Below are 26,671 nucleotides of genomic sequence, written 5' to 3' on the forward strand. Positions count from 1 at the left end.
GATGAAATGTTGCATAAATAATGCCAAAGGGGGTCTGGATCCACTGTTGCTATGGAGACCTTTGTGCCTGGCTGAACTCTTATTCTCTGCTGCTTGAAGGCAGTCACTGCTGGGCTTGCAGTTCCTCTAATGAGGACAAGAATTCCTTTTATAAGGAGCTGTGCATGAAAGAGTGCTGTGCATAAAGTGGCCGAAATTGGATTGTTCTTTATATATGGCTTATCTGGAGTATGGTACATGTTCAGGTAAATTTCTTTCTTCTTCTCATGCTAGGGAGGGCGTAACAGGTGTTTTGATTTGCAGTAGAGGACAAGGCTTTGAGAAGCGGAGGCGACAGGTCTCTGACTTTTTGTTCTTTACACATGCTGTTGCCTGGAGTTAACCCTCGCTTAAGGACTTTGAGTGAGAAACTCATCTTTGGTCTTTTCACAGAGTTTAGGCTCTGTCATTTTCTAACTTTTACGAAAAGTGTTTTTTTTTTTGGGGGGGGGGGGGGTGGTGGGATAATTATTTTCGTGTGCATCCAAGCGTGTGTTATTCTTTTACAGGGTTTCTGCTAAAAATCTTCTGTGCAATTCTTTCTTAAAGCCTCATGAGAGATGGTGAAGTTACTTTCTACACTTTCTGAGAAATTGTGAAGCTACTGTACTCTTTGCAAACTGTTTTCGCTTGTGTGTGTTCTGCCCCAGAATTGGAGGGAAAGAGCTAAGAACTTTTCCTGCATGCAGGTGGAGCTCTGTCGGAGTCACTCTGAGAGTCAGCACGAAGTGAGCTCTTTAAGTGTCGGTCGGTGGTGTAGTCACAGAGGTCTTCCTCTGTTGATTCCCCGGCAGAAGGCGAGAGGGATCTCCTCTGCGCTGAGTCTGGGAGTGAGGGAACATGGAGGGAAGATGTGCGTGGGGCCCCTGTGGATGCGATTGTTTCATTCAGGCCTTGAACAGCTTTCTGAAGAAATCAATAGCTCCTGCGGTGCAATACTGTCCACATGGAGGGAGAGCAGGCTGCTATTGATTGCTTGCTGACTTGCCTTAATTAAACCAAATATCTTGTAAGCTAATACCGTAAGAGAGGGTGTTTGACATTTTAGTTACTCATTTAACTGCGGCCTTCTAAGTAATATTATGGTAGTATTGTATTGGGGATGTGCAGGCCTTTATCAGCCCTTTTCAAACGTGCATCAGGTTGTTTGTGTTTCCAGATTAAAGATGCTCGGTCATACTGGTGTTCTATTAATATTAAATCGTAACATCACAAAATGTTGTTTTAACATCAATATGTCATTTGTTTGTCTGTCCAAGTTGGTATGTGATAGTATTTCCATATAATTCCACCTCATTAGCACCTCGAGCTTGATGGCTAAATCAATAGGGAGTGATTTCTGATCTGGCCCATTGTAAGCTGTTTGTTTTCATTGACTTGATTCTGTCTTCCGAGAGGCAAATTCTCAAAATTACTCTCTGAGTCTCGGTATTAAAGATGGTTTTTGTCTCTGTGGAGTTGTACCACATTTCATTTTTCAATTTATTGTGTGCTTGTTCAATTTCAGGAATGCTAAATTAATTCTTCACTGTAAGCCTTATTCAGTCACAGCCGACAGAAACAAGAAAAATGTTTTTTTTTTCACAGGACATCATCAAAAAATCAATCTAAGAACCATCGAATCAAGACTCACTTTCCTGTTTTATTAATGTTTTTTAAATATGCGGCTGTTTTCTGACTACTCCTGTTCAATGAGTGTTGTCCTTTGAACTGGTCTGTGTCCTATTTCATGAGCTTCCATTTCTTACAGACAGTTTCTGTTTCTGTCTTACAGACAGTTTCTGTTTGCCAGTATTTTGGCAAAGTTTTATTCAGCCTCATTACAATCATGCAAGAAGAAATCTTGAGATATTCTCAGCCACCTTGAACAAAACTTTAGTTCAAACATGTTGAGAGACAATTATATAAAACCTGTGGATATTTGAAACAAACCCCACCAAAAGTATGCTTTCAAATTACCTGAATTTTTCTTTTCATTTCCAAAAACTAGGAAGCTTTTTTCACCAGTTCTAAAATAGGGAAAAAACAAAATTTAAAGGGGCTCCCTTTTCAGAGGCACATTGTGAATAGCATTCTTATTGTTTTTTGCCATTTTAATTGACTGACACTGTTATCCAAAGCAACTTACATGAGCACCCATGTGTCCAGCTGGGTATCTTAATGGAGCAATTCAGGTGAAGCACCTTGCTCAAGGATACAACAGCAGTGTCTCACCTGGCATTTGAATCCACTTACAAATCCAAAACCCTGACCCCTGGATAAGCACTTTAAGTGCTGTTAGTCTTCTTATACTGTATAGGTTGGAACTAAGAACTTCACAATTCTATCAGATAATCAGTATCTCTTAAAATCTATTTATTTACTTAACATCAGTTTTTAAGTTTTAAAATGCGGTATTACTGAATGTATAAAAAGTTATAGCTCACACTCTCTTTTGTTTCTGGCCTACTTCTGTGTATGGACTCTGTGAGTGCGAGCATTTGTCTTAGCAGCAACCTAACACAGGGTATCTGGGTAGTGGTCTTCCTGTGGAGATTCAGAAATAAAGAGGATTCAGATGAGTGAATGCCAGATGTAACCATCTGTACAATTCCACATGGAGGAATGTTTTCTTTTTAAGTAATGTTCAAGAAATCTATGACTCATTACCATGTCTGTGAATCCATTAGAAATTGCATATGGTATATTTTCTGACCTTATGAACAGATTCTGAAGTGTGTTTTCTTAATTACTGCCTCTTTAAGCTTCTCAAATTGCCCAGTGAACAAGTAACTCATCCCATGCTTCTAGTTTTGAAAGGAATACTTCTCATTATTTTGAGATAAATAGGAAAAAGCTGAGTTTTATTCTTATAGATTTGTGAGGTGCATTAGATGTAGTAGAATGTGTACACAGGGTGTGTATATTTATCCAGGCAGCATATCTATACAGTATGGTTACTGTACTGTATATCTTGAATCGATACATACAAAAAATTAGCTTGAAGACCTACTAATATCATAGCAAGGTCTGCTCTTTTACTCGTTATAATTATATATTTTGTTAATAAAAGTGTGGTTTTAATACATATCTGTTGTTATAAAACACAGTGACTTCATCGAGCTGCTATTTACTGTATATGATACTTCTCAATAGTAAAGAATAGTATCTGTAGCTCAATAGTAGCTCAATAGTAAAGAACCATTAGTTAAGCCCATTAGGCTAAATCATATTCTCAGTACAGAGAGAAATATCTGTTGCTGATGTAATCTTTGTCTCATGGGCTGTGTTAACTCCCCTTGTTACATCCATAAAACCCTAATTTCACTGTCATGTTGATCTTCAAAAAACAGCAGAGACGTAGAGAGCTGCAGTCTGACCTGGCAGCACTGTCATGTTTCTAAATAACTAAAACAACAATATGACAAACAAAACCAGCACACAAGTGGCTAATTCCCATAATGGAATTACTCAACAGTCTTTCATGACTGGGGGCATACTGTATGTGTGATGGAGCCTATTCTGCACTGGGTTCACTGACATGTGTGTGCACCTGTGGATTCCTGGCACTGAAAACTGAGGGCTTCGTCCTAGAGCCATATCAGCAGCCAGCAGCCATATCACCCTGCAACTCACAACTGGCAACCCACTGAAGCTAAGCAGGTGTGAGCCTGGTCAGTACCTGGATGGGAGACCTCCTGGGAAAAAACTAAGGTTGCTGCTGGAAGAGGTGTTAGTGGGGCCAGCAGGGGGCGCTCACCCTGTGGTCCATGTGGGTCCTAATGCCCCAGTATAGTGACGGGGACACTATACTGTAAACAGGCGCCGTCCTTCGGATGAGACGTAAAACCGAGGTCCTGACTCTCTGTGGTCATTAAAAATCCCAGGGCCCAGGTCGCTTCTCGAAAAGAGTAGGGGTGTAACCCCGGTGTCCTGGCCAAATTTCCAATTGGCCCTTACCAATCATGGCCTCCTAATAATCCCCTTCTATGAATTGGCTACATTACTCTGCTCTCCTCCCACTGATAGCTGATGTGTGGTGAGCGTTCTGGCGCACTATGGCTGCCGTCGCATCATCCAGGTGGGGCTGCACATTGGTGGTGGTGGAGGGGAGTCCCCATTACCTGTAAAGCGCTTTGAGTGGAGTGTCCAGAAAAGCGCTATATAAGTGTAAGCAATTATTATTATTATTAGAGCATAACAGGGTTCCTCTGTAGATACATTTGGCATGCTTTGGCCAACTGAGAAAAAACAGCGCAGGCAACAGATCTGAAGGTGTGTTGCTGTGAAAACTTCACATGAAAAGATTCAAGGATAAATTCTACTTGTGGCTTTCGGATTTGAAAAGCGGTGTCCTGCCAGCCATAGCAGTGTAAATTACATGCCCTGTCTTGGCACACACTGGTGTCTGAAAACCATGTTCAACGAGATTTTGCATTGCAGTAGTTTCAGACAAATGAAAGCACATTTTACTTTCATTAGGGCCCTTAATTAAATTTGTCCTTGATAAAGACTAGAGAGTTTTTGAGGTCTTACACAAATTTGGAGAGCTGTGTCCCACAGCACGCCCTTGCAATGGAGCCAACAGGTGACAAGCCAAACTGCCTATCGGGCGAAACAGGGAGTTTGGTCAGCTTGGTCAGGGCTGCTCTGGGGTGCTGTGTGCTGGCCAAGGGAAACACCCCTACAGCAGCACGAGGCAAGAGAGTGGTTTGAGGAGCTGCGGTTCAACAGCACGAGCTGTATGGTGGGGAGGCGATTTGGTTTTTGGAAACTGTTGATTATACATCGCTGTATATTTTTAATCTGTTGATCTTCAGCAGCATCAGTTGCATAATCACAGGTTTTCCTAACACGATGCCAGCACAGTCATTTTTGTTAAAAATCATGCCACATTAATATAGGAGAGATCGAAAAATTTCCACGCAGCTGAAAAGCCATGATTTTGTTGCATTTAGGGAAGTTTTTCACATTTAGGGATAGTGATACCCAATAATGACAATTCATCGGCTTCCTTATTGTAGCCGCGAAGAGTCCTTTAAGGGACAGGGTAACTCGTGAAAAACAGATGCGTAGCACTGCACTCAACCAATCTTTCCAGCTCTATAACCATCTGCAATAGAAGGGTTCACTTTTGACTGCATTGGTTTTTCTTGAAGTGAAATGAAGATCGGAATCTTTTGGAGTTTGTTTCAGTGTTGTACAATCGAATGGGATTGCTGGTATGGCTCCTTGGAAAAAATAGCACTACTGTATGTCATTTCAAAGGAATTATTATGATGATTCTGAATCACAGAAACTGTCCTCCCATTCATTATAATAGTATTGTTATTCTGAATATGCTGTATACTCCTTTTTTAGCGGTCATGCTTATTCTTAACAGTAAATATGTCTGTGTTTTATTATAAATGTAACAGATAGTTCTGCACAGTCTGGCACAGTGTTCCAGGAGCCAAAACCATCATGACAGCTTTCGCACTGTAACTCCCAGAAGCTCGAGAACTTTATAGTGCGGTACTTCCGCTGTTCGGCGATGATGGGGGTCGTTTTCTTGTCCGTTTTCGCTTGCCCAGAAGGACGAGCCGTGAGGGCGTCCTGGCTCAGGTGGGAGCGCGGCGTGGGGCTGACTCTGTGCCTGTTCCGCAGGAGCTGCAGTTTGAGAGACTGACGCGGGAGCTGGAAGCAGAGCGACAGATTGTTGCCAGCCAACTGGAGCGATGCAAGCTCGGCTCTGAGACCGGCAGCATGAGCAGCATTAGGTACGTACAGTACTGCTCATTTATCAGCCTCTGCACGCTTCGTGGGAATGCTAATTTAATAAACCTGTTTATTTCAATTTGGAGTCTCTCTCTCTCTGTGCCGATGATAAAATTGAAGCGTTCTTCCTTGATTCCTGATTTCTTTCATTGTTTTGTTTTCCTTGGCATTTGATTATGGTTTTTGCACACGATGCTGAGTAAGACGCAGCTTTTCTCAGGAAGATTACGGCGCCTTGTGTCTCGGCAAGTTTTGGAAACATCACAGGACAAGTGGCTCCCTGCTGGCTCACCTGCATATACTAGAGTATTAGAAAGGCCATATTTATTGGACTGCACTATTGCAGTGTTCAACGCATTGGTTAAGGTTTGTAGACGTGAAAGAGTGTGTTTGTTTCAGGTCAAAGTCTTCGCATTCCTCTTCCTTTCAGTTTGCTTTACAGAACTGTGATGACAAAATGTGACTAATGGCTTTGGATGTTTTTCATGTAAATGAAAAATGAAAGAGGGATGGTTTTCCAGATGTTTACGGAATGTTTTTTTTATTGTATTCTTAATTCATTATGAATTACTGTGAATGATTGCATGTTTTTCCCTGAGGATCCAGCAAAAAACAGAATCTATATTAGAAACAACAGCTCAGACATACAGCAGATAACTCCCATTTTGAGTACGATTTCCAATTTCTGGCTTTTATCATCAGACTGTATCGTGCCATTGAGACTGATAATGTTTATCTCTTGACAAAATGAGCTCAATTTTTTTAATCTTTGTGCAGACTTTAAAAAAAAGTGAAAATGACTTGAAAACTATAAACATGTACAGCTAGCATGATTTCAGTTCATCTCAATGTTTAATCTACTCTGTGAAGCTGAATAAAAATCCGCTGCTCCAAAGGGCAATACTGACAAAAGCTGCTTGTAGACTTATTTTTATTGATTTGTTAGCAGTGCTGTAAATTTGATAAAACTTATTGATTTATATGCCATAGAAACCATGCATTCACTCTGAGCTGGGCATTAAGTTTTAATAGTCAAGCAATAAAGACGCTTGTGATTAACACAGCGCTGTGAATACAGTCTTTAAGCAAATGACATTCAAGGCTGATGTTATCACTTCAAAAAGAATACGACTGAAAAACTGAAAACAAAAACCCTCTATGTGTGAGGGTTAGAAGTAGAGTTGGAAGTAAGATAATGGAAGTATCGTCCTGATGTTAGAATGCAGTGCCGTTCAGAACAGATTGCTCAGTTCACCGATGGGAAGCACAGCTCTGAAATACAGTTTTTTGCCCAAATGTGAGAGTTGCTTGCGGTAGCCAGCAGCGCTCGTGCTGTCCGTGTGGACGGAGCAGAAGGCTCTTGCTGTGCTGTGGGATGTGCCTGCGGTCACAGAGGATGGCTTCCACATGAAAGGAACAGGTCCTGCTTCCGTGGGGCAGGAATTACACGGCTGGAGAAGCAGCACCTGGGTCCAGACATACAGTACGTGCCTGTAGACAGACTCCGCTAAAAGACCACAAAACCGGAGTAACCACCTTCCTAAATGCAACCTACTATAAGTGTTTATCCTCTCCATCCTGTCTCTGACTGTAGAAATGACGGGGGGACCACAGCTGACATCACATGACCAAGTGTACCTGAGTGCTCTGAATGACTGGGGGCCCGATACTGTAGATCAGATTAGACAGACATGCAAGAAGTATACAAAACACATTTAGACAAACATTTATCAAATACAAGAACCAACCCTGTAAAAAAAATAAAAAAAACGAAACCACTAGACTTCATCTCTAGATGGAACAAGTAATAGGTTCATTCCCTGCTGAAAAGTGAAGAAAGGAAACACAACAATGTCTAGGTACAGAAGACATAGTGTTTACTGCAGATAGACAAGTCCAGAACTATAAGAGAGTGCTAGCTTTACAGATAGATAGCTGATTATTCTACTCGTTTCCAAAGACAAAGCAGCTTTGTTTTAGAAACATCACTAAAATTGCAAGTGTGGTAGAATGATAAATAACTTTGTGGTATTCTTAGAAGGTACAGAAGATATATATTTCAACTTTCTGAGAACTGATCACCTGAGCGTGAATGTTCAAATTTATACTTGAGATGTTTAGCAATACAGCAGCTGCTGTTCCCCTTTAAAGGAATGAAAAAAAAAGCTATTGAAGCTACAGAATAATTTTTGATTGGAATCGCAATTTATATCCCGTGCAATTTTTTTTACATATTGCGAGGAAATTAGTAGCTTCGTTGTGTTCGGCGACTCATTAAGGAAGACCAGGAAGATTCCGACAACACAGTAGAAACCTGACCAGGACACAATCGGTAACCCTACTCCGGCTGGGAGTCCGCACAGGAACACCCCCTTCAATATGCTGTTCTTCCTGTGGGCCTGCTGCCGCTTGAGGGTGGTGTCTGGACTCGGCTTTTGATTTCTGTGTATCCTCCTCGAACACCTGTACGCAGTGCCCAGCCCCAGGGCTGATGGCCCGGGCGCATAGCGTCTACAACGCCCCGCGGCAGCACCGTATCGAAAGCCGGGAGAGGAGAAGTTCAGGTGTGGAAAAGCACAGTGTTTCCAGAGTCCAGACCCCGTCGGCCGCAGGAACAGCTAGCGTCGTTCACCCCCCACCCCTCTCCTGGTCTGGGAGTGTCAGACGGGGTGAGAGACATTGATTTCACGCCAATGGAAATGAGTCTTTTCAACACGAGGCCCCTAGACCTGTTGTTTGTGGTCGGGAAGCTGATGGGGTCCTATTGATCTGCTGTGGTTTGTGAGGCAGCGTTCCCGGTACTCTATAAAAGAAACTCTGCTTTAACAGGACATCGAGACACAGAACGATTGCATTCTGGGGGTAAAGACCTTATTTTTGCACCATTTTACTTACAGGAAAAGAAAATCTGGCAGATTCACAGTGAGATTATTTCATTTTGTTTTCCACATTCATGCAAAGGCACCATTAAGAAATTCAGTGCGTGTACAATGGTCGGGTGTGCTACTGTAGCATGTGGTTGGGAGTTGCTACTAAAAACATAAATATATACAGAAAACAGATCAAATATAAATATATAAACATGAATGCACGTACATTTTAGAGTGAAATTATCTGTAAATCATAAATGTTAATGTTCCGATGATTATTTTAAGAACTAATCTTGCTAAGAAGGACTTGCGTGTTTCGAAACCTAGAGCAAGACGCGTCAGGTGGTTCTAGTGAAACGGCCAACAGCACAAATGAGAGCAAACACAAGCTGCTGTGTGAGACAGAGCACTACGCTCCCCAGGGTGAGCTCCTTTCTGCTTCAGTTTGTTGTTCTTCTGTCGCACCATTTCTTTCCATGCCGTCTCATCAGAAAAGCCGTATCTGTCCAGCAGAACATCCATCTCCCTCTCTTGTCGTCGATCCAGGCTTACCCCTGTCGTGCTTGTGACCTGGCGTCTGTTTCTGACGTGCCTTATCATCGAGTGCGTCTTTTTGCGATCTGACCGTTGTTATAGATTGCAACGATTTAGCTTTGCTTTCGCAGGAATGAATCTGTTTCTAACAGACCTTACCAATATATCCGAAGCCAACCCTTGCGTAAGGAAAATGCACTAGTTTCTAAAAAAGACAGTTTTCCCCGGTAAAGTGGCATATTTTAAAATATGAGGAGTTGAATAATAAAATGAAATACAAATTGGGAAAATAAGCATTTATTGTATTTGTGATTGATCATAACTAGTGTCCAATATCTCATTTGCAAAGATAATTCGATATACAGTATCTTACAAATCATTTATATTGAAAGAAAGCCACAGTAATTGTTGTTTTCTCAGAGCACAAAGTCAGATGTAATATGTATTTCTTTTAGAGAAATTGAGCATTATCTCCACTGTTATTGCAGAGCATTAATCCTTTCAAAAATGTTTAATACATTTTTAATTACTAATTTGCAGATCATAGTAAAAGGACAAAAGACTATGTGAATGAGGGAAATTATCAGAGTTTTAGAAGATAAACCTGTCAGTTGGATTGTGCTTAGAATAAATTATCTACACAATCTCAGTAGTGGGGCACAGCTTTAATAAACTTCAGTATCAAAACAGATCACTGTCTTCCAAGGCGGCCTGGAGGCTCGTCAGTCACATTTGAAGGTGTTGATTGGAAATTAAATGACTTTAAAATGGGAGTTAATAAATTTCTTTTGTCACTTAAATAATTGATAATTTGAATTCAATCATGTTTGAGAGAGTATATAATTAACTTCTGAATTTGTGCTGGAGCTTGTGTGACGTAGAAAGTGCTTATGAAACTTTGAGTGTTTTTTAAAGCAAATCTCCCATTAATATTAATTGTACATTCACAGACAATTATTTGGGTGTGTGAATGATATACTTTATTACATGTCTAATAAACTATAACTTATAATCAATTTTAGGACTTCTTGTAAAGTGTTAATGGTTTTCTTATTCTTGTTGCTGTTATATACCAAGGGAATTATACTGGGTTTCATATTTTCATGGACAGATTGAATAGAAGTTGCTCGGTTCTGTTCATTCTTTTTTAGAACAAACAGACTTGTCAAGGCATCGGGAGGGTGATCCATCCTCACGCCAGAGTCTGACTTGGAAATGTAAGAGTCTTCTTGGCCTTCTGCTTGTACTCTTGAGAAAGCCAGTCAGAAGGCTGTCAGGAGTGAGTACTGCTTGTGTCATGCACAAGCTGCTTATCTCTGTTACACGAGGCTCAGCAATGTACCGTAAGATCCAGCTAGTGAAAGGAGCCAGTCATTTCTGGAGGTGTGTGGTCCACTGGAATTCTTGATAAATAATCCATCTCTTCATGTAATTATGTTTTATTGGATAATAAAAAGTGAAGAGCCTTTCATTTTTAGCACCTGTTGTTTGTGATGCTGGAAATGTCATTGCTTACAGTGTTTCGTGTACACTGTACATTGATCTCTTCAGGACTGCCCCTTAGAAATGAACAGAGAACACAGATATGGCACCTTGATACAGATGTAGTGTTAAGACAAACGCCATTCAAATGTAAAATCCACAGTTGTTAGTTGTAACTCTAGCCCGAGTATTATAATTTTAGACATGATTGGAATGTGTGGATTAATGCACAAAACTCTCACATTTTTACACTATGCTTTTATGAAGTAGTGCCATTTTTTAAACTTTTTTTTTATGTCTGTTGGATTTGCTTGCTGGCTCACAGTTAATTAGGCTGTGCCTTCTGTTCGTCTGAGTGCAGCTCATCTGATAATCCCTTTTCTGGATAACATAAACATCAAGACCTTATTTCCTTCCCAGATACCAAAGCCATTAATTGCAGTCTGCAACAGTATTCAGACAGGCTGACCAACATTTAAAATTCTCTCCTTCAAAACAGTAAGTCGTTACTGAAATGTTGTCTACAGTGGAACAGCATTCTTTAACCAATCTCATGTTACATTTAGAATATCCGTCTTTTGATAACTGAGATATTGTGCACATAGTATCCTATGGATAGATGCAATATGCATGTTATAACACTGTTATTTTATAATGTTATATATATATATTGTGATTAATCCTAAATCACAAAATGATTTACATCAAGATTAAAAACTCAGTCATGAAGACTAAGGATCTTTCAAAGTCATTCAGGGATAAATTCTTTGAAAAACACAGTTCAAGGGAAGGATACAAAAATTAGAAGTCTCAAGAATATTCCCGTGAGCTGAGTCTACACAATCATTGAGAAATGGAAGATCCATCACAGCACTCAGACAGAGCCTCGATCAGGCTGCTCCTCCAAACCTGTAAGCTGGAAAAGGAGGAAAATGGTGAGTGTGGGGGTCCTGCGAAGCAATTGACTAGCCTGAAAGAGCTATAGACACCAATGGATGAGATGACAGTCAATAAGATTTTGATAACTCCACAGGGTGGAAAACCCATCTCATATCCTCCACGGAGTCACAGCAAAGCATTTAAGCGTTCTGCCAACATGCAGCATGAGAGATAGGGGTCAGATGAGATGAAAGTGGATCTTCCTGGAGTAGTCGCAAAGTGCCACATGTGATGCAAACCCAACACAGCGCATCACCCAGTCAGCATCATCCCTGCAGTCAAGCATGGTGCTGGCAGATGTAGAGCTCATGCTGTAGCGATGCCTCTGCTCAGCAGGGACTGGAAAGCTTTTTTTATGGATGGAAAAATAGGAGGAACCAAGTATGGGCAAATACTAGAGGAAAGCCTGTTTCAGTCTGCTAGAACCGTTCAGCAGGGAAATGATCCAGAGCCATGCCTGAGTGGCAGAAGAATAAGAAAGCGAATGTCCTGAAGTGGCCAAGTCAAAAGTCAAAGTCCTGACTTGAATTCTGCTGTTAAATTCTGAAGTCAAAACGCGTGTCTGCATCATTTTGTAATCTCACAACATGGGACAAAATAGTAAGCGTCTGAAAATGTTTGCAAGACACTGGACTGTATATATCAGCCCATAGGCAATATAGAAAGTAAAGGAAAAATTACAGTAGCATAAGAGAAATGCTTTGTGGGACGTTTGGGCATTACTAACAAGGAAGAACATTGCATCTTATTGTAGCTAAAATACTTTAAACACTGTCTCTACATCGCAGTTTAGTTAATTAGTAAATTTTGCTCTGTACTATATATACACTGTATATATACAATATTCTATATGTATGCAAACTCATGTTACACAAGAACTCGTCACTTGACATAGCTAACTTAGAGCAGTGAAATAGGTGTGATACTGTATGTCACACTGATGAGAATAAGGGTGAAAATGTTGTCTTCGGCACTACAGTATACAGTATAGAGTCTTTTTAGATGGTTCTGACTTTCAGTGTTATGAACTGACAAGAGCTAATTAATATTCATTTCCATAATACGTAATCATACATAGTAGGTTAAACTGTAGTGCACAAATAAACAGGAAATTAGGTTTTTATGCTGCACAATTTATGCTGATAAACAATCCTTCTTCAGGTCGTAAGAAAAAATATAGCCATGGTGCATTGTCTGAAATGCCCTGCGTTTTCAGTTGTATACAGCAAAAATGTTGTTTTTTCAGATTTGCCTTTCCTGTAGACTTTCTAAAGAATAGGACAAGAAAACATCTGCATAGAGACTTAAAAGTATCTACAGTAATGTACAGTAGTTAGCAAGTTCTACGTAAATGTCTCAGAGGAACCTTGTCTGCTTTGTTTTGTGGAGGGATTCAAAAAGGAAGTCAAGTTTTGGAGTTAAAAATAATTTCACAATTCTGATTAAACAAAATCAATCCTAATTTCTATATTTTGTTAGCTCCTTATGTCAGACTATACAGTGTGTCTAAAATTAATTTATATTTGAACAAATAAAGCTTTTTTTCCCTTAAAGAAAAACTAATTTCACTGCCATTTTTCTATATGTTCAAGCTAAATATTTAATCTGTTTAAAAAGTAAGTGTGATCCAAAGGCTATAAGGCAGAAAATAAATAGCAAAGCATTTGGCAACAGAATTCAGCAGTAATGTTAACACCCACAACATTACAGGGAATTAAAAAGTGGAAGATTAACAATATACCAATGATGCTGTCTGATCCTTCGGTGTATCAATTGCTATGAACTGATTTTCTTCTGCCTATTTGCCTTGAATCCCAGTTTATTTGAAAACTACTTCCTCCATGTGTTTGCTGAGGAAGCTGAAATGTCAAAGATTTAACTATATAATTTATCCGATAACACTAATCTTCAATTTCTGCCTACTGCAAAACAGTCTCATTAGCTTCAGGTTCAAGTAATTCATTATAAAAGAAAAGCCTTAAGAAGTTTTTCCATTTAATTACAGTTTTCCTTTTAAGCTGATGTAAAAGTGTTCTGTTCTAATTGGGACATCCAAGGGAAACAACAGGAGTTGCCAGGAATTTATACAGTTAACCCGTTAATAATGGTGTTATTAATGCAGACAGCTTGTGTCATTTTGAGTAATGTAGTTTCTACATAGAAATGGTTTTAATGAATTTCCTAAATTAAGTAATGTAGCATGTAACAAATGCTCAAAAGTATTTTTTTTACTTCATCTGTGTTTCATTACCCCTGTGTGGTAACCATACATGGCATACATGGTACACTGTGCTTTTGTGAAAAATGAGCTGGCAACACAAACTGTCTGACAGGTTTTTCCCTAATATTCTCTCGCTGAGCTCAGCAGACAGCGTTTAGGAAGAGGACCTTGAACAACAGGGAGTAGCTTGGATTCCATCTCTTGGAGCTCTCGAAAGAACTGTGCAAACAGATGTTTGAAAAGGACACCGTAGGTCTGGCACGCTGCATCTCTGTTGTAAGCAAATTAGCTAATGTCCTCTACCTAGGCATTCTCTAGAACTGGCATGCTCTCTCCTGGCTTGAGACCTGCTGCTACACCGACCACCTGAAAACCACAAGACTGAGGCTCAGCGTTGCCTGCTGAGACAGGCAGCTTGAAAACCATGTTTAACAGGGAAATATTGTCCAAATAAAAGTAGGCGTTACAGCTACCTTCTGCTCCTGGAGACAAACAAGCAAAAATAGGCAAGATGATAAAACTGTCTTCAGCCGTCAGATATTAAGGAAAATCTGTAAAATTTTAATGAAAGCAAAATAACTGCTTCTTCTCTCTGGTCTGCAACATCACTGAATTTTATTAACACATCAACGATATAATTATTACACACATTTGTGTCTATTGAGAAATTAGGATTTGGTTTTCAGATGCATATAATGTTGGGAAATGTATAAACCAAGGGAACAGTAGTGTGTGATGGACAAAAACGATCAACATTCAGTTATATTGTGCATAGGTTTAAATCACATTCAGTTTGGCCTGGGCCTGTGTGATGTAACATAAATGCTGAAGCAATGTCTGTTTAAAAATACATGCTGTGTTTTATTCAGTTTAAGAAAGAGTCATACATAAAAAGTGCTTCATAGCTAAAAATATAACTTTTAGTAGAAGACGCGTGGGATAATTGCAGTATGAATTGCTGATGACAGAAGGTTAGCAGATGCCAATGAAAGAGGTAAAGCCGAGACTCTTACTTGTGAATGTGAGAGGAGCCAGAGGAGGAGGCGAGAGGATGTGTTCAGAGACTGCATCCCTCCTTTCGGAAAATGATACAATTATCTGGATAATCCATAAAGGTGTCCAGTGGAGAAGCGGTTTAAATGGCCAGCTGAAGAGGTCTAGTCCTCTAGCTGTGAAACAGCAATTACTGTGCTGCTGTTGTCGGTAAGGTGGACTGACTCGAAGTACCGTGAGGAGCAGGTTCACAGTGCTAACGCACAGCTGACCACTAAGACCCTCTTCAGTGTGTATAATGAGGCCAACCCAGGGTGTCCGAAAGTCTCTCCACAACTGAAGACTTCACGGGACGGATAACTAAGAGCTCTCTAGAGGACTTAACTGAATTTAGAAACCAGGTCATTCCCTGAATTCTAAAAAAAACCTATCCATTTACTCCTAGATGACGACAGTCAAGTGATTTGCGTTCCTCCTTCAGTTCCACTGACACCAGTGGAGTATAAAAGTAAAATACGCTGTTACTCCTCTGCACTGTCCCTGCTGTGTACAGAGGAGAGGGTGAGCTCCTTCAGTGTGGACACTGACACGAGGTGACTCTGGGAACAAGGCAGAGGCGTAGGTGTCCTGTAGCTGGACAGGCTGAGCCAGTGCTGGGCCCACACTGGGGGCATGATGGACAGACACTGTGCCTTTGGAAACCAGTCTTTGGGTCAAATTTGGAGAGAAACAGGGACAGCAGCAACCTAAGTGTCTGACGTCGAAATCCGCACAGTAGGATTTTACCATCTCTGCTCCTGGAGTGGCCTTTTGTCTTATTTTTTGCTGCTTTATCTTAAATTGTTTTACAACTCCTGAACAGCTGGAGATTTTAAATTACCTGTAATGACTGTATGCACTTCCAGTTAAGAATGTCGAGGAGTTGAGAACAACTATAGGCTTTCAGTTGCTTGTATTAATACTATTAAAGTCTGAGGTTTCAAAAGGAAAAAAAGAAATGTATGTTACTTAATTGGAAAACATTGACAATATGTATTCCTTGCACACTAAACAAATGTACACTTTCAATCTATCATAACCATTGACTTCACTTCCTGGTGTCTGCCTTGTCCGATCAGCCAGAGACCTTAACCAGCTTCTGTCAGCCTCCAGACCACTGCGCCACTCTCAGCTCTTTCATTTACAGAATTTTTTATTATGCAGTTGGTCAGCGGACACTTGTTTGCGTACACATTCCTGCACGTTTTGCAATTGAACGGTTTAGTCCTGTGTAATCAACAGGAGATTTCCCCTCTTAAAAGGGGAAATGTTTTCAAGATCACGTGCTGTGTTAAGCATTGTGTTTTGGTAAGTCTCTGGTTAGGTTTGGAGTTCCATAGTTGAGATAGGTGACAGTACTGTATGTATTTTTGTACATAATATTCCAGGTACAATGCTGGCGTTTATTGGTGAGTTCCATTACATTTCAGTCTTTTATCCCACTGTGGCAGTTGTTAAGTGAAAGTGGAAATGCCTGCGTTTTCTCGGTAGAATCTAAGGTGCAAGGAGTTCAGAACCCACGAGAATAGCATAGTTTTCCACGGCTGGTGCAGTCGTTGAGCCTCAATAAAAAGCAGTGTGAGTGTTGAAATCATCCTGCCAGGGAGCTATGTGTCTTTCTTTCCGGTACTCGATTTAGATCCAGCGCTGTGATTCCAGTGGTTGCAGGAGAATCACTCTATAAAAATGCAGTCAGAGAAGATTCAGTCTCTTGACAGCTGCCATGCCAGGTTGGAAAGCCCCCTGTGCAATTAACCCAATTGAATTAGAAAATAGCTTCCCTTTTCTTCATTCCCTGCTAACATTTTCTTAATATAGTGCTTAGGATCTCAATCCATTTTTCTTTACTCGTTTACTGTAAAAGAGATTCTGCTCTCTGTCTTCTCAATTGTTCGATTGGCTTGTCAGCTGGGAGGCCCTGTGATGGTGCCTTTTTACACAGATACTTGCTGTTAAAAGGCTGTCACACCTATAATTCCTGAATGGACTGTTTTATTCTTCTCAGCAGTTAACTTCCGAGTAGAGTCCCACAAAAGACAAAAAGGAGCTAATTTTAGAAGGAAAAATTCAGATTGTGGTTTCTAAATTTAATGTTCAAATTTATTTTGCAGATCACTGGCATATGGCCAGCTATAACATCATGTAGATGTTGACACCATCAACATATGCAGTGGTATGGTGATAGTATTTAAAAAGTTAGACAGCAGTGCAGACTGGTGGTTCAGTTCTGGCTTTAGAAGAGGAAAGACAAAGGAAATTACTTTGTGGGGCACTGCTGTTGAACCCTAGAACAAGGATCTCTGATAAAAATGTGTGCTTGTTTGCATACAAGCGTCAGATACTTTAAATAAATTAAATTGCATCATGTTATGAGAAGATATTGCAGAAATACAGCAAATGGTGTTTTTAAATTATGTGGTACTAACAGTTACACTTCTTATATGGTTATATTGTGTCACAGCATAGATTTTAGGCTTGAATTTTACAAGTGGAGCTAGATATATAAATACATCACACTTTGTGCAAATATCTAATTATCTTAAAAAAATAAACAGGTAATCATAAACAACTTGCTTCTAGAAAAGGTTTGTTGTGATTGTAGATGTCTGAAACAACTCTTGATTGTACAATGTGATTTCTATACCCTAATGGCGATCCATGTTGCAGGTAAACAGATAATGTTCCCTAACATTAATTTAGCACTCATAGAATGAAAAATTAAGAACTAGATACTGTACATTAAATTGTGCATTAAAAATCCTAATTGCTGTTACATTATGTTTTGGACTGGTGGATGCCTAGGTTATTTTCACAATTTTTAAAAAAAGTCATCGTACTCTTTCCATTTGGATATTCCTCAGCAGTGGAAAGAAAGCAAAATGAAACTGAATATACCTGTACACCATCAGGTATTTATCATATGTATTTATGGGAATTTTATTCTTAAAAAACCTTTCAGTTTTTTACTCATGTTTTCATGTATCAGTGTGCAAGGTTAGGACTGAATGGTGTTTTTTTTTCATATTGAGAGTATCTGAGTTGCACTTGGTGTTTCTCAAGGGCTATCATTGGCCTTGCATTAAAAAAGTGAAGTGCTGTAAAGTAAATCGGAGTAAACAACCTTCACGAGCTAGGAGCACTTGTATTTCAGGTGATTAATAATATCATTTACATTTGGTATAGAGATGAGCAGGTATAGTTTATGGTTATTTGTCAGGAAATAGGAATACATTCTGATGTGGAGAGATGCACAGTGTTTTATGTGGCCTGGAAGTGCTGTGGCCATGTGCTGCTGTCAGCCCAGGTCCAGGGCATCCACAGCCATGCCTGGAACTGGATCTGTGGATCATTAGACAGGGCAGGTGTCAACTCCTGTTAAGCACTGGCAGTTAGTGCACTCACAGCCTGTCCGGACGAGAGGTGTAAGATGCTTTCAGAAACCCATGGATATGTTGCTGTACCAACCTGTTTTCCTTATACCAATGTATTGCTGGCATTTTAAATCGCTATAGTAGTTAGAATCTATAAGGCCTTAAGAATCTATAAGGTTAAATACTGCTGCCTTGACACTCGTTGAGGAGTTCTGGGCCATAGGCCCTTCAGAGCTCATCTGTTTAGTGGTCTGTTCTTGAGTTTTAAGTCGCTGTCAGTGTGAGTTTATTTAATGGCAGACCCACAGACATGCCTCTATGTTTCTTTATTTGTTCTTTATTTGTTAAGACAGAGTTTATTGATTTAGCAGCTGACCTGTTTTGCTTTGAGAAGAGAGAAACACTTCTCTCTGAAGGATAACCTGGTATGAGAATAATGTCAACTTCCTTTCATCTGTTGATGGGAATTCTCTGATTATAACCAAACTGTGTTTCTTTTTCTGAAGTCCAGACACTTCTGGGGGATACTAAGAGCAAAGAGGTCAACAGAAAAGCCTCTCGTTATTGTTGTTGGTGTCAGACTCATTATCCTTCTTGTTATTAGTAGTAGTATTTATATTACTTTGCAAGTTTGCTTGTCATACTCTATAGATCAGAACTGAAAGGGATATTATGAAAAGTGTAATATATTATATCGTGTGAGAGCAATTTTATGATAAAATTCCTTGACATTTGTTTCACATGACAGAATTAAATCCAGCAATATATCTCGAGACACTGTTCATGTATATTCCTCTTGTGCACGATCACTACACTGATGCTAGTTTAGTAAACTTCACAGCACATCCAGTTTCTGTCTATACAGTATGTGATGTTTGGGAGACTGACTGTCTAAAACCTTTGGGTTTTACCTGTAAGACGATGTACAGTACGTGCACGCTACACCCTTACGTTTATTAAAACCTCAAACCTCAGTCAATTTTAAAACCATCCTCATAAGTTTCAAAAGCAAATGACGAGTCAACAATGCACCTGAGTCAGTCTGGGGAATGAAAGCAAATTAGGTTCTTTATTTTTTGATGTACCTTAACAGGAAGCTTTGCATTTTTGTTAGGTCTGTCTGTAAATACAGTACACTTATGTTACATTGAATCATTTTAGGATGTTAGAGTACACTACACTATCAGGATAAAGCTATATAACATATTTCTAGAGACTGTCTCAAAGGATGAGACAGATGCGAATTAGCCTTTATGGGTTTTGCTTCCTGCTGACCGAACATTTGAGACTCTGAGGTTTGGTCTCACAGCACAAAACATATCTGCCTCTTCGAGAAAAATCTAGAACATACAGTATACAAGAGTATTCTCTATTTTCTGGATGTCTATCAATAAAACTTTGATCTCAAGTGATTTAGCAAGCCAAAGGGCACATTGTCCCCTAAGTCCTTGTGACCTGGTGTTGTACAGACCACGGACACTCAAGGATATCTCCGTTCATTAGGGGAAGAGTAATAATCAATAATGGCCAAAGGCTTTCCTCTGAGGGTTACGCAGTAGTAATTATGTTCACACTGTCAACGAGGGTGACAGGATTTAATTTCTAAATGGTCTGTAAAAACAAATGTACTGGTCACAGGAATCACTAAAACCTCCAGTGACAGCTTTTTAAAAATTGTTTCTCCTTCATTATTTGCAAACCTGTCCCACAGTTGGGGTAAAACCGATAATTCTGTACTGATGAATGTTATACTGTTCACTCAGGGCCTGTAGCTGAATAGAATATAGACAAGAAAATGTGAACACAAAGAATGATAGCTATAGAACAGTGTTCAATGGATTAATTCTGTTTTGTTGATGTATAAATATACTGTATATGCATAATCTTCATTGTACAATTCTTTAACTTCATTTCATTTTCTTCAGACATAAATCATTTGCGTACACTGATGGCTTGCCTGAATTTGCATATTTATTAATAACATGAATGAATTAGGCATTTTGGACTGTACAAGTGTTTCCACAAATAACACAGGTTAAAATGATAAGATTATGTACAAACTTTAAATAAGACAAAGCTTGGTATTGTAACTACTTGGTTTTGAATAGAAAAAAGAAATTGTGGCATTTATTTGGATCACATTTCACTAAATCTTTCTAACAGAATTTGAAATGGATAGGTCTGTGTTGTCTCTGTTCATTACTCTGGAATTGTTTCCAGACGTTTAAAGTCCCTGTTCTGCCGCTGCTCTGTGAAAGTATTCTCTATAAGAATGCGTTGGCCAAGGGGAGAATTAGTTGGCCAAGATTTATTTATCTTACTGTCTTAGTGTCAGATCAGACTGCTGGGCATGGCGGAGGCTTTGATAATTCAACCAGGAAGGAATAATTTTGCACGCTTGTACCAGAGGGCCCGCCAGCAAAAAGCCCTGCCCTTCCGACAGATGTCACTGTTGTTCACTCCCAGTGTGGGCTGCTGGGGTTGTGCCACACTCAGTCTGGTGTGGAGCCTGTATGCAGTATGACAACAGGGCTTGCGCAGAGATTTTAAGGCTGACAAGCACAGAGCAGCACAGAGTTGATTTTTCTGAGTGTTCTGGTCGAAATCACCTAAAAGAAGAACCGTAGTACCATCTGAGTTAGGCCTGTAAGCCTTAGATTAGCCTGCATGAATCAATCAGCATAAGGTCAGCTGCTTCTTATGACCACTTTGAGAGCAATTAAAATGACCCATTAGCAGATGGTAGCACTAGTTTATATGCAGAGATGTGGCGTATTGACGGAATCACATTTAAGTAAAGGTCACCATCCAGAGGGAGCTGTTTAGAGTTACCAGGCTGCACTGTAACATTAAACGTGAGATAAGAACCGGGAACTTGTTCTCCTGGAATTCCACAAGCCGGAAAGCTTGTGCCGGAAAGCTGTGTGCCTGTGTTTGACGAGTACAGCTCTAAACAAGCTGCTGAGGTGAAAAACGTTGCACGTAAGAGCATAGGAAAAACAGAAGAAAGTTCGGCCCATTCTAGCCTGAATTCTAGTTGTCAATTCGTCTAGCCCATTCTAGCCAGAGTACTTAATTGAGTACTTAATTGATATGAGGATTGCTTTCAGCCACTTCTCAGAACAATCCAGGGGACAGCTTCAGCCTCATGGCTGGGCCTGAGCTTGTTCTGGACTATAACCTCTGTGCAGGCAGAGAGAGAGGACTTGTGCCATTTGTGCTTTGAGAGTCTGCCATCTCAGCTGTGCCTTTAGAAGAGTGGGGCATCTCTCAGTGATGCCACTGCAAGGCCCAGGACACCCCTAGACCAGCTAACAGTAAGCTTGTTACACAGTGCAGGCTCATGTTTGCTGTTTGAAACTTGTGCATTCATTTCAGTGAGAAGTGAGAAGAAGATATGCCTATATTTGTTACTGCCAGGAGTTATCTTTTCATTGCTTTCAGTTATGATTTTCCATGTCAACTCGTTTTCCTTTGAGGAAGAGAAAACCAACATGTTTTTTTGTGTTTTGCTGTTGTCGACATCAAACTGTCATTTTGTAAAATGGCCACCTACTCCTGTGATGCCCCCCGATCAGTTTGTCCCATTATGCTGTAGCACATCACGAACAGCAAGTTGCCAGTTCAGTGCGATAAGTTGTCAATTCGTCAGTACATGACTGACCTGCCAATTAAACACATCAGAGTCAGAAGGGAACCATCTCCTTGAGGTATACAGTGTATGTAGGTGTGATTTGGAGTTCTGTGATCCATTCAGATTCATGTTTTACATGATGCGCTAAATGTGTCCAAAAATAATTTAAGAGAAATACTTGGAGATGACTTTTCACAGTACTCCAGGAATCTCACGAAGCTCAGAAATCATTTCAGAAATGTGAGCAGGACTTCTAAGACTTCAGAAAGCATCACATTTTCCTTCTTTCTGTATCGTATTGGTGCATTACTCTTCAACTTCCTGAAGGCTGTTCTAATCATTCTGTCAGCACACAGATGTGATAGCTTTAGGCACAACAATTCAGCATTGAAGGCCACATCTGTGACTGTGCTGCTGTATTCTGTTAGCATGGAAATTTATTCCACTTAATCTTTGTTGGGATTATTAAACACAGTGAAGCCCTATTCATACAATTATGTCTTTGATCCACTGCATATCTGATCAAACTAAAAACAATAGCTATCGCATGTTTCAAGCATCACAAATAGTCTCAATTAAGTTCAGTTAAAGTATTCAGAGCTGCAAACTAGAAATTTGAATTGCAAGCTATAGGGACAGAGACAGTAAAGGCTACCGTGTCACTTTAATAATAATAATAACATCACTTTATTAAATGCCATCTCCTAGTTTGGAATCTACTCATATTCTTAAAACCTATAATAATGTGCTGTTAGTGGACTTTTTTGGGGGGAAATGAAATAAGATTACTTTCAGTTATTTTTAGCCTTGGTCTAATGAAAACCTGGATTTTCCTAATAGGATTTTTTCTAATCAGTTTGTTCTTCTTGCACTACTTACCTGTGGATATTGCATCAGATGTGGAATTTCTCAATGGACACCTTAAACCACCTGCAGTCTACAGAATGCTTGGCATTGGAAGGGTGTCATGATTAGAGTCTTATGAAATTGTTTTGGAACAGGTCGCTTTAAGGCTTATGTGCGTAACCAATAATGTTAAATTACCGTAGAAACCATAAATGTACAGTAATTTGTTTGCATATTGGTTTTTCATAACAGGCACAGTATGCTTTTAGAATGAATATGGAGATCTGCGGTCTTTGTATTCATCACATTTTCATGAATTAACAATGTTTTGAAGCAAAGGTGAAACCGTGTCTTACTGTGACATTAAACATGATTTTGGTCAATTTGCTGAACGGTCATTTGGTGTGCAGTGTGGTGGTTGGTAATTCTGTTATGTAACTGATATGGTAGAAAACGTATATTGTGCTGAAAAGTTGTAGGTACCACTGGAGTGCAGTAATATCATTTTTAGAACACCATTTAGTGGCAGATTTAAAATGGCCATAATCACGTAAGTTTGGATGGTTTATTACGTTAGAAAATTGATATACTTTGTCAAAGGAAAGGTGGCTGACGAGGTGGATGTAAAGGTTTGAAATCAAAATTAAAAGTTACAGAGAGTGATGTCAGCTTTAGGGCTTATGATTCTGACATTCCGTAACCCACGGAAAATAAGAAAGTTTAAGAACTTGAGAAAAGTCATAGATGAGAGGAGGCCAAACACCCCCTCTGGCTTGTTTGTTATTGATCCAGGAGCTCACCCTGAAACATGCCGGGGTATCAGCTTCAACTGCATGGCTGGGCAGCTTTCTTCATACTCCCACAACCTCACTAAAGAACTGCCCCTTGTTCATGGTTTTTATGTGCATTTCCACTTAGTTGCTACTTGTGCCCTCTAGTTCATGTTTCACCCTTTTTTTCTGGAGGAATCTCCTGGGCTGACGTTGTCCGTACCTCTGAGGATTTTAAATACTTGTATCAGGTCCCCTCACCGTCATTCAGCCTGTCTCTAGCAGAATAGGACATCATTTTGAGCCCTGAGATGTTTCTGGTGGCTCTTCTTTGAACTGATTCCTGAGCAGCATTATCTCTGTTTTATAATGTGGTGACCAGAACTGAGATCTTCCCAGTGCATTGTAAAACGTTTGAAAACAACCATCTAGCCCATGAACTCTGTCCACAGGCTGGAATGTGAAACGGAAGCCCAGGACATCTACACACAGAAAGTGGAATCAGTCTTTTTCCAGAGTTCCAGGCCCCTCCGTGAGTCGGCCAGACCCGATTACCCTCCTGTTCCAGAATTCTCATGAGCGGCATGCTCCTAACTTGGCCATCACCCCTGAAAGGAGTTCCTTGCAAAATAGCTATTTTTTAACATCACATTTATTTGTTGGAGTATGAAATACAGCTTTTAAATTGATTTTGTTTCTGCTAGCGTGGTTGAAGTATGACCTAATGCCATTTTTGACAGCCATCCTAATTTTCACAGTAAACAGAAAGGCAAGAAGTAATTATTTATCTCATTTTAGCCAAGATGCTTAATTAACCTTACTGAAGAGGACAGATATAGAAACACACTATTGATCTGATGCACCCGATCAAGACATACAGTACGATGGAGTGCCTATAGGTTCTGGTGGTGTACTTGATGAAAAGATTTGCTAGATTTGTGTAAATGCCTCACCTGTCTTAGTTGTTAGTTGTGTGGATGGCTCTGACAAAAGTGAAGCTGCTGCAAACGTCCTGACAGTGAAATGTGCAATGACTGCAAAGTTGGTAAGTCAGTCACTTAATTTATAATACCTGACCATTCATTCCCACCTAACACCATCAACCCCTACACACATCGCGACGCACTGAAGTACTGTATTATCTATTTCATGCACTTGAATGTAGAAAAAGGGTTCAGTGTCATAAAAATAAAACCCTGCTCTTCCCTTCTTTGCTTGCTAATAAGTATCCATTACTGGTGGCAAAGGGCTATTTTCAGGTACATAAAACAGGTGTGTAGGTTGGAAAAACCCATTCTAATGCATTTTGTTGCAGGCAATTACAAGAAAGCAGCTCCATTTGTATCATTAAGGTATTTATCGTTTCCTGTTGAATGGTACAGTGTGGAGGAAAGAGCCAATAGAGTTATTCTTTAAATAATATTCCACATCCCAGAGAAGATTACATATCTATTTAGATATTACATCTCACTTTTTTAAAACATCTTTCCTATTTGTAAAGAAAAATACATCAATAATTGTTTAAGACCTAATGTGTCTCAGAGAGTTTTCATAAATACATACCATTGGTAGAAGTGCTTTGCTATTTCAATCTTCCTATGAATTGAATTGTGTAAGCTTGTTGCGTTTGAAGTCCTACTGATAAGAGGAGAGTAATCAGACAAGAAAATAATCAGAAAGACACACACTACTTTCTACAAGTCATGAAAGCATCTCAGAAATCACACCCCAGTGCTTTGAACAGCAGCCATGACCTGTGGTCTGTTTGGGTTTGGTGAGGATTGGCATGGAGATTCCTGAGGCTGAAGTGGTGCATTTCATTTCAGTCCTGACAGACTTTGCAGGCCGCAAAGTCTCGAGTTGTGCAGTATTCTGAGTTCTAAACTTTCTTCTGAACTTCTGGCTTTTTGCTGTGTTTTGTACTATGAGCTTTTAGAACAAAAGCACAGAAGCATCCATCACAGCAGCTGTGCCCCCTCCTCTGTGAGCATCTCAGGTTCACACAGGGTGTCCCACATCACCCATGCTTAAGCTTAACCAACCTCCTTATCACAGCAACCCGGACATCCTAGTCAGAGGCTCAGACCAGGGCCTCAACACTGTCTAATGTCAACACGTTCAGGGGTATGAATACCTGCATCTCCAAATCCCACTGGGTTGTCAGGCTTTGTCCTCACAGTTTCCAGTCTTTTCTGATGCCACAGTGGCATTGTTGAGCACGAGATGAACAGCACTGTACTGCAGTTCCCATCTTTGGTAGATTCCGGTTTATTCCAAAAAAAACAACAACCTGGAATTTCTTTTGTTTGAAGAAAAAAAAATCAGCCACTTATTTTACATGCCACAATGACAACAAATTGCCCCTTGGGAGTATTAAAGACACTCTCTCTGTCTCCTTATTTCTTCACAGCCTATAGGCTCCTAGTGGTTTTCTTGAAAGGGTCAGTCATTGACAAATGTGTTGTTCATGACCGAGGAGGTAGAACTGTGTGTTCAGAACCCTCCTGAAGAAGGCTCCAGAAGGCTCCACAGCCGAAACGTTGTGTTTTCTTTCTTCTCTTTTCAGCAGGAATATACCTGTTACTTGTTCCTATGTTCAGAACGACTGCTTAGTCCTGTTTTCTCGACATGCTGTACATAAAGATGCTTTATTTGAAAGTGAGCAGCCTTTTCCCGGCTCACTAAGAGCGCTGGACAGTGCAGCTGCAGCCAGGGTGGGTCAGTGCGTATGAATGAGCCGCTGCCTGTGCTCATACAGCTCAGCAGAGCCAAGGCTCTCCAACAGGAGGCTCATGGTCAACAGTAGTAGCAGCAGCTTTGCTTGGTTTCTCAGGGTATCAATTAACATATTTATTTTCGGCATCGTTACTGTATAAGTCACTCTGGATTTGTAGCAGTTGACAGGGAACCACGGCAGCATGGACCCATAATTACATTGTAGCATTCTGCATGCTAAAAAACATCATTGCAAAACCACTCGTGGATAACAAGACCACTCAAGTTTTGAGAAAAAATGGACACTGCCTAGCATGCAAAGGAAACAGTAGCTCATTAGCACTCAATACAGCAGGGCCCTTTTCTACAAACCTAGAAATCGAATAGCAGTGTGCTGAGACTTATGAAACTGTAGAAGCAATAATGATTTAATGGATTTCTCTGTGTGCAGAATGAAGAACATTTGACTTTGAGGTGGTGCT

The 26,671-nt window shown here is 40.1% G+C and overlaps 1 protein-coding gene across 5 annotated transcripts in view; it reads left to right on the top strand.

The window, feature by feature from the left end:
• LOC148657673 (catenin delta-2-like) overlaps positions 1 to 26,671 on the top strand; it is a 305,588-nt gene that overhangs the window by 92,863 nt on the left and 186,054 nt on the right. For 4 of the 5 annotated variants that reach the window (XM_088644228.1, XM_088644229.1, XM_088644230.1 and 1 more), the window contains exon 3: positions 5,665 to 5,777. In XM_088644228.1, the coding sequence (XP_088500354.1) occupies positions 5,665 to 5,777 (113 nt within the window). Of the gene's footprint in view, positions 1 to 75; positions 246 to 5,664; positions 5,778 to 26,671 lie in introns of those variants that run through there. The other variant, XM_088644231.1, reaches the window with a different exon arrangement.

The sequence above is a fragment of the Lepisosteus platostomus genome, chromosome 8 (genome assembly GCF_059453375.1).
Source record: "Lepisosteus platostomus isolate fLepPlt1 chromosome 8, fLepPlt1.hap1, whole genome shotgun sequence".
NCBI classification, from domain to species: domain Eukaryota; kingdom Metazoa; phylum Chordata; class Actinopteri; order Semionotiformes; family Lepisosteidae; genus Lepisosteus; species Lepisosteus platostomus.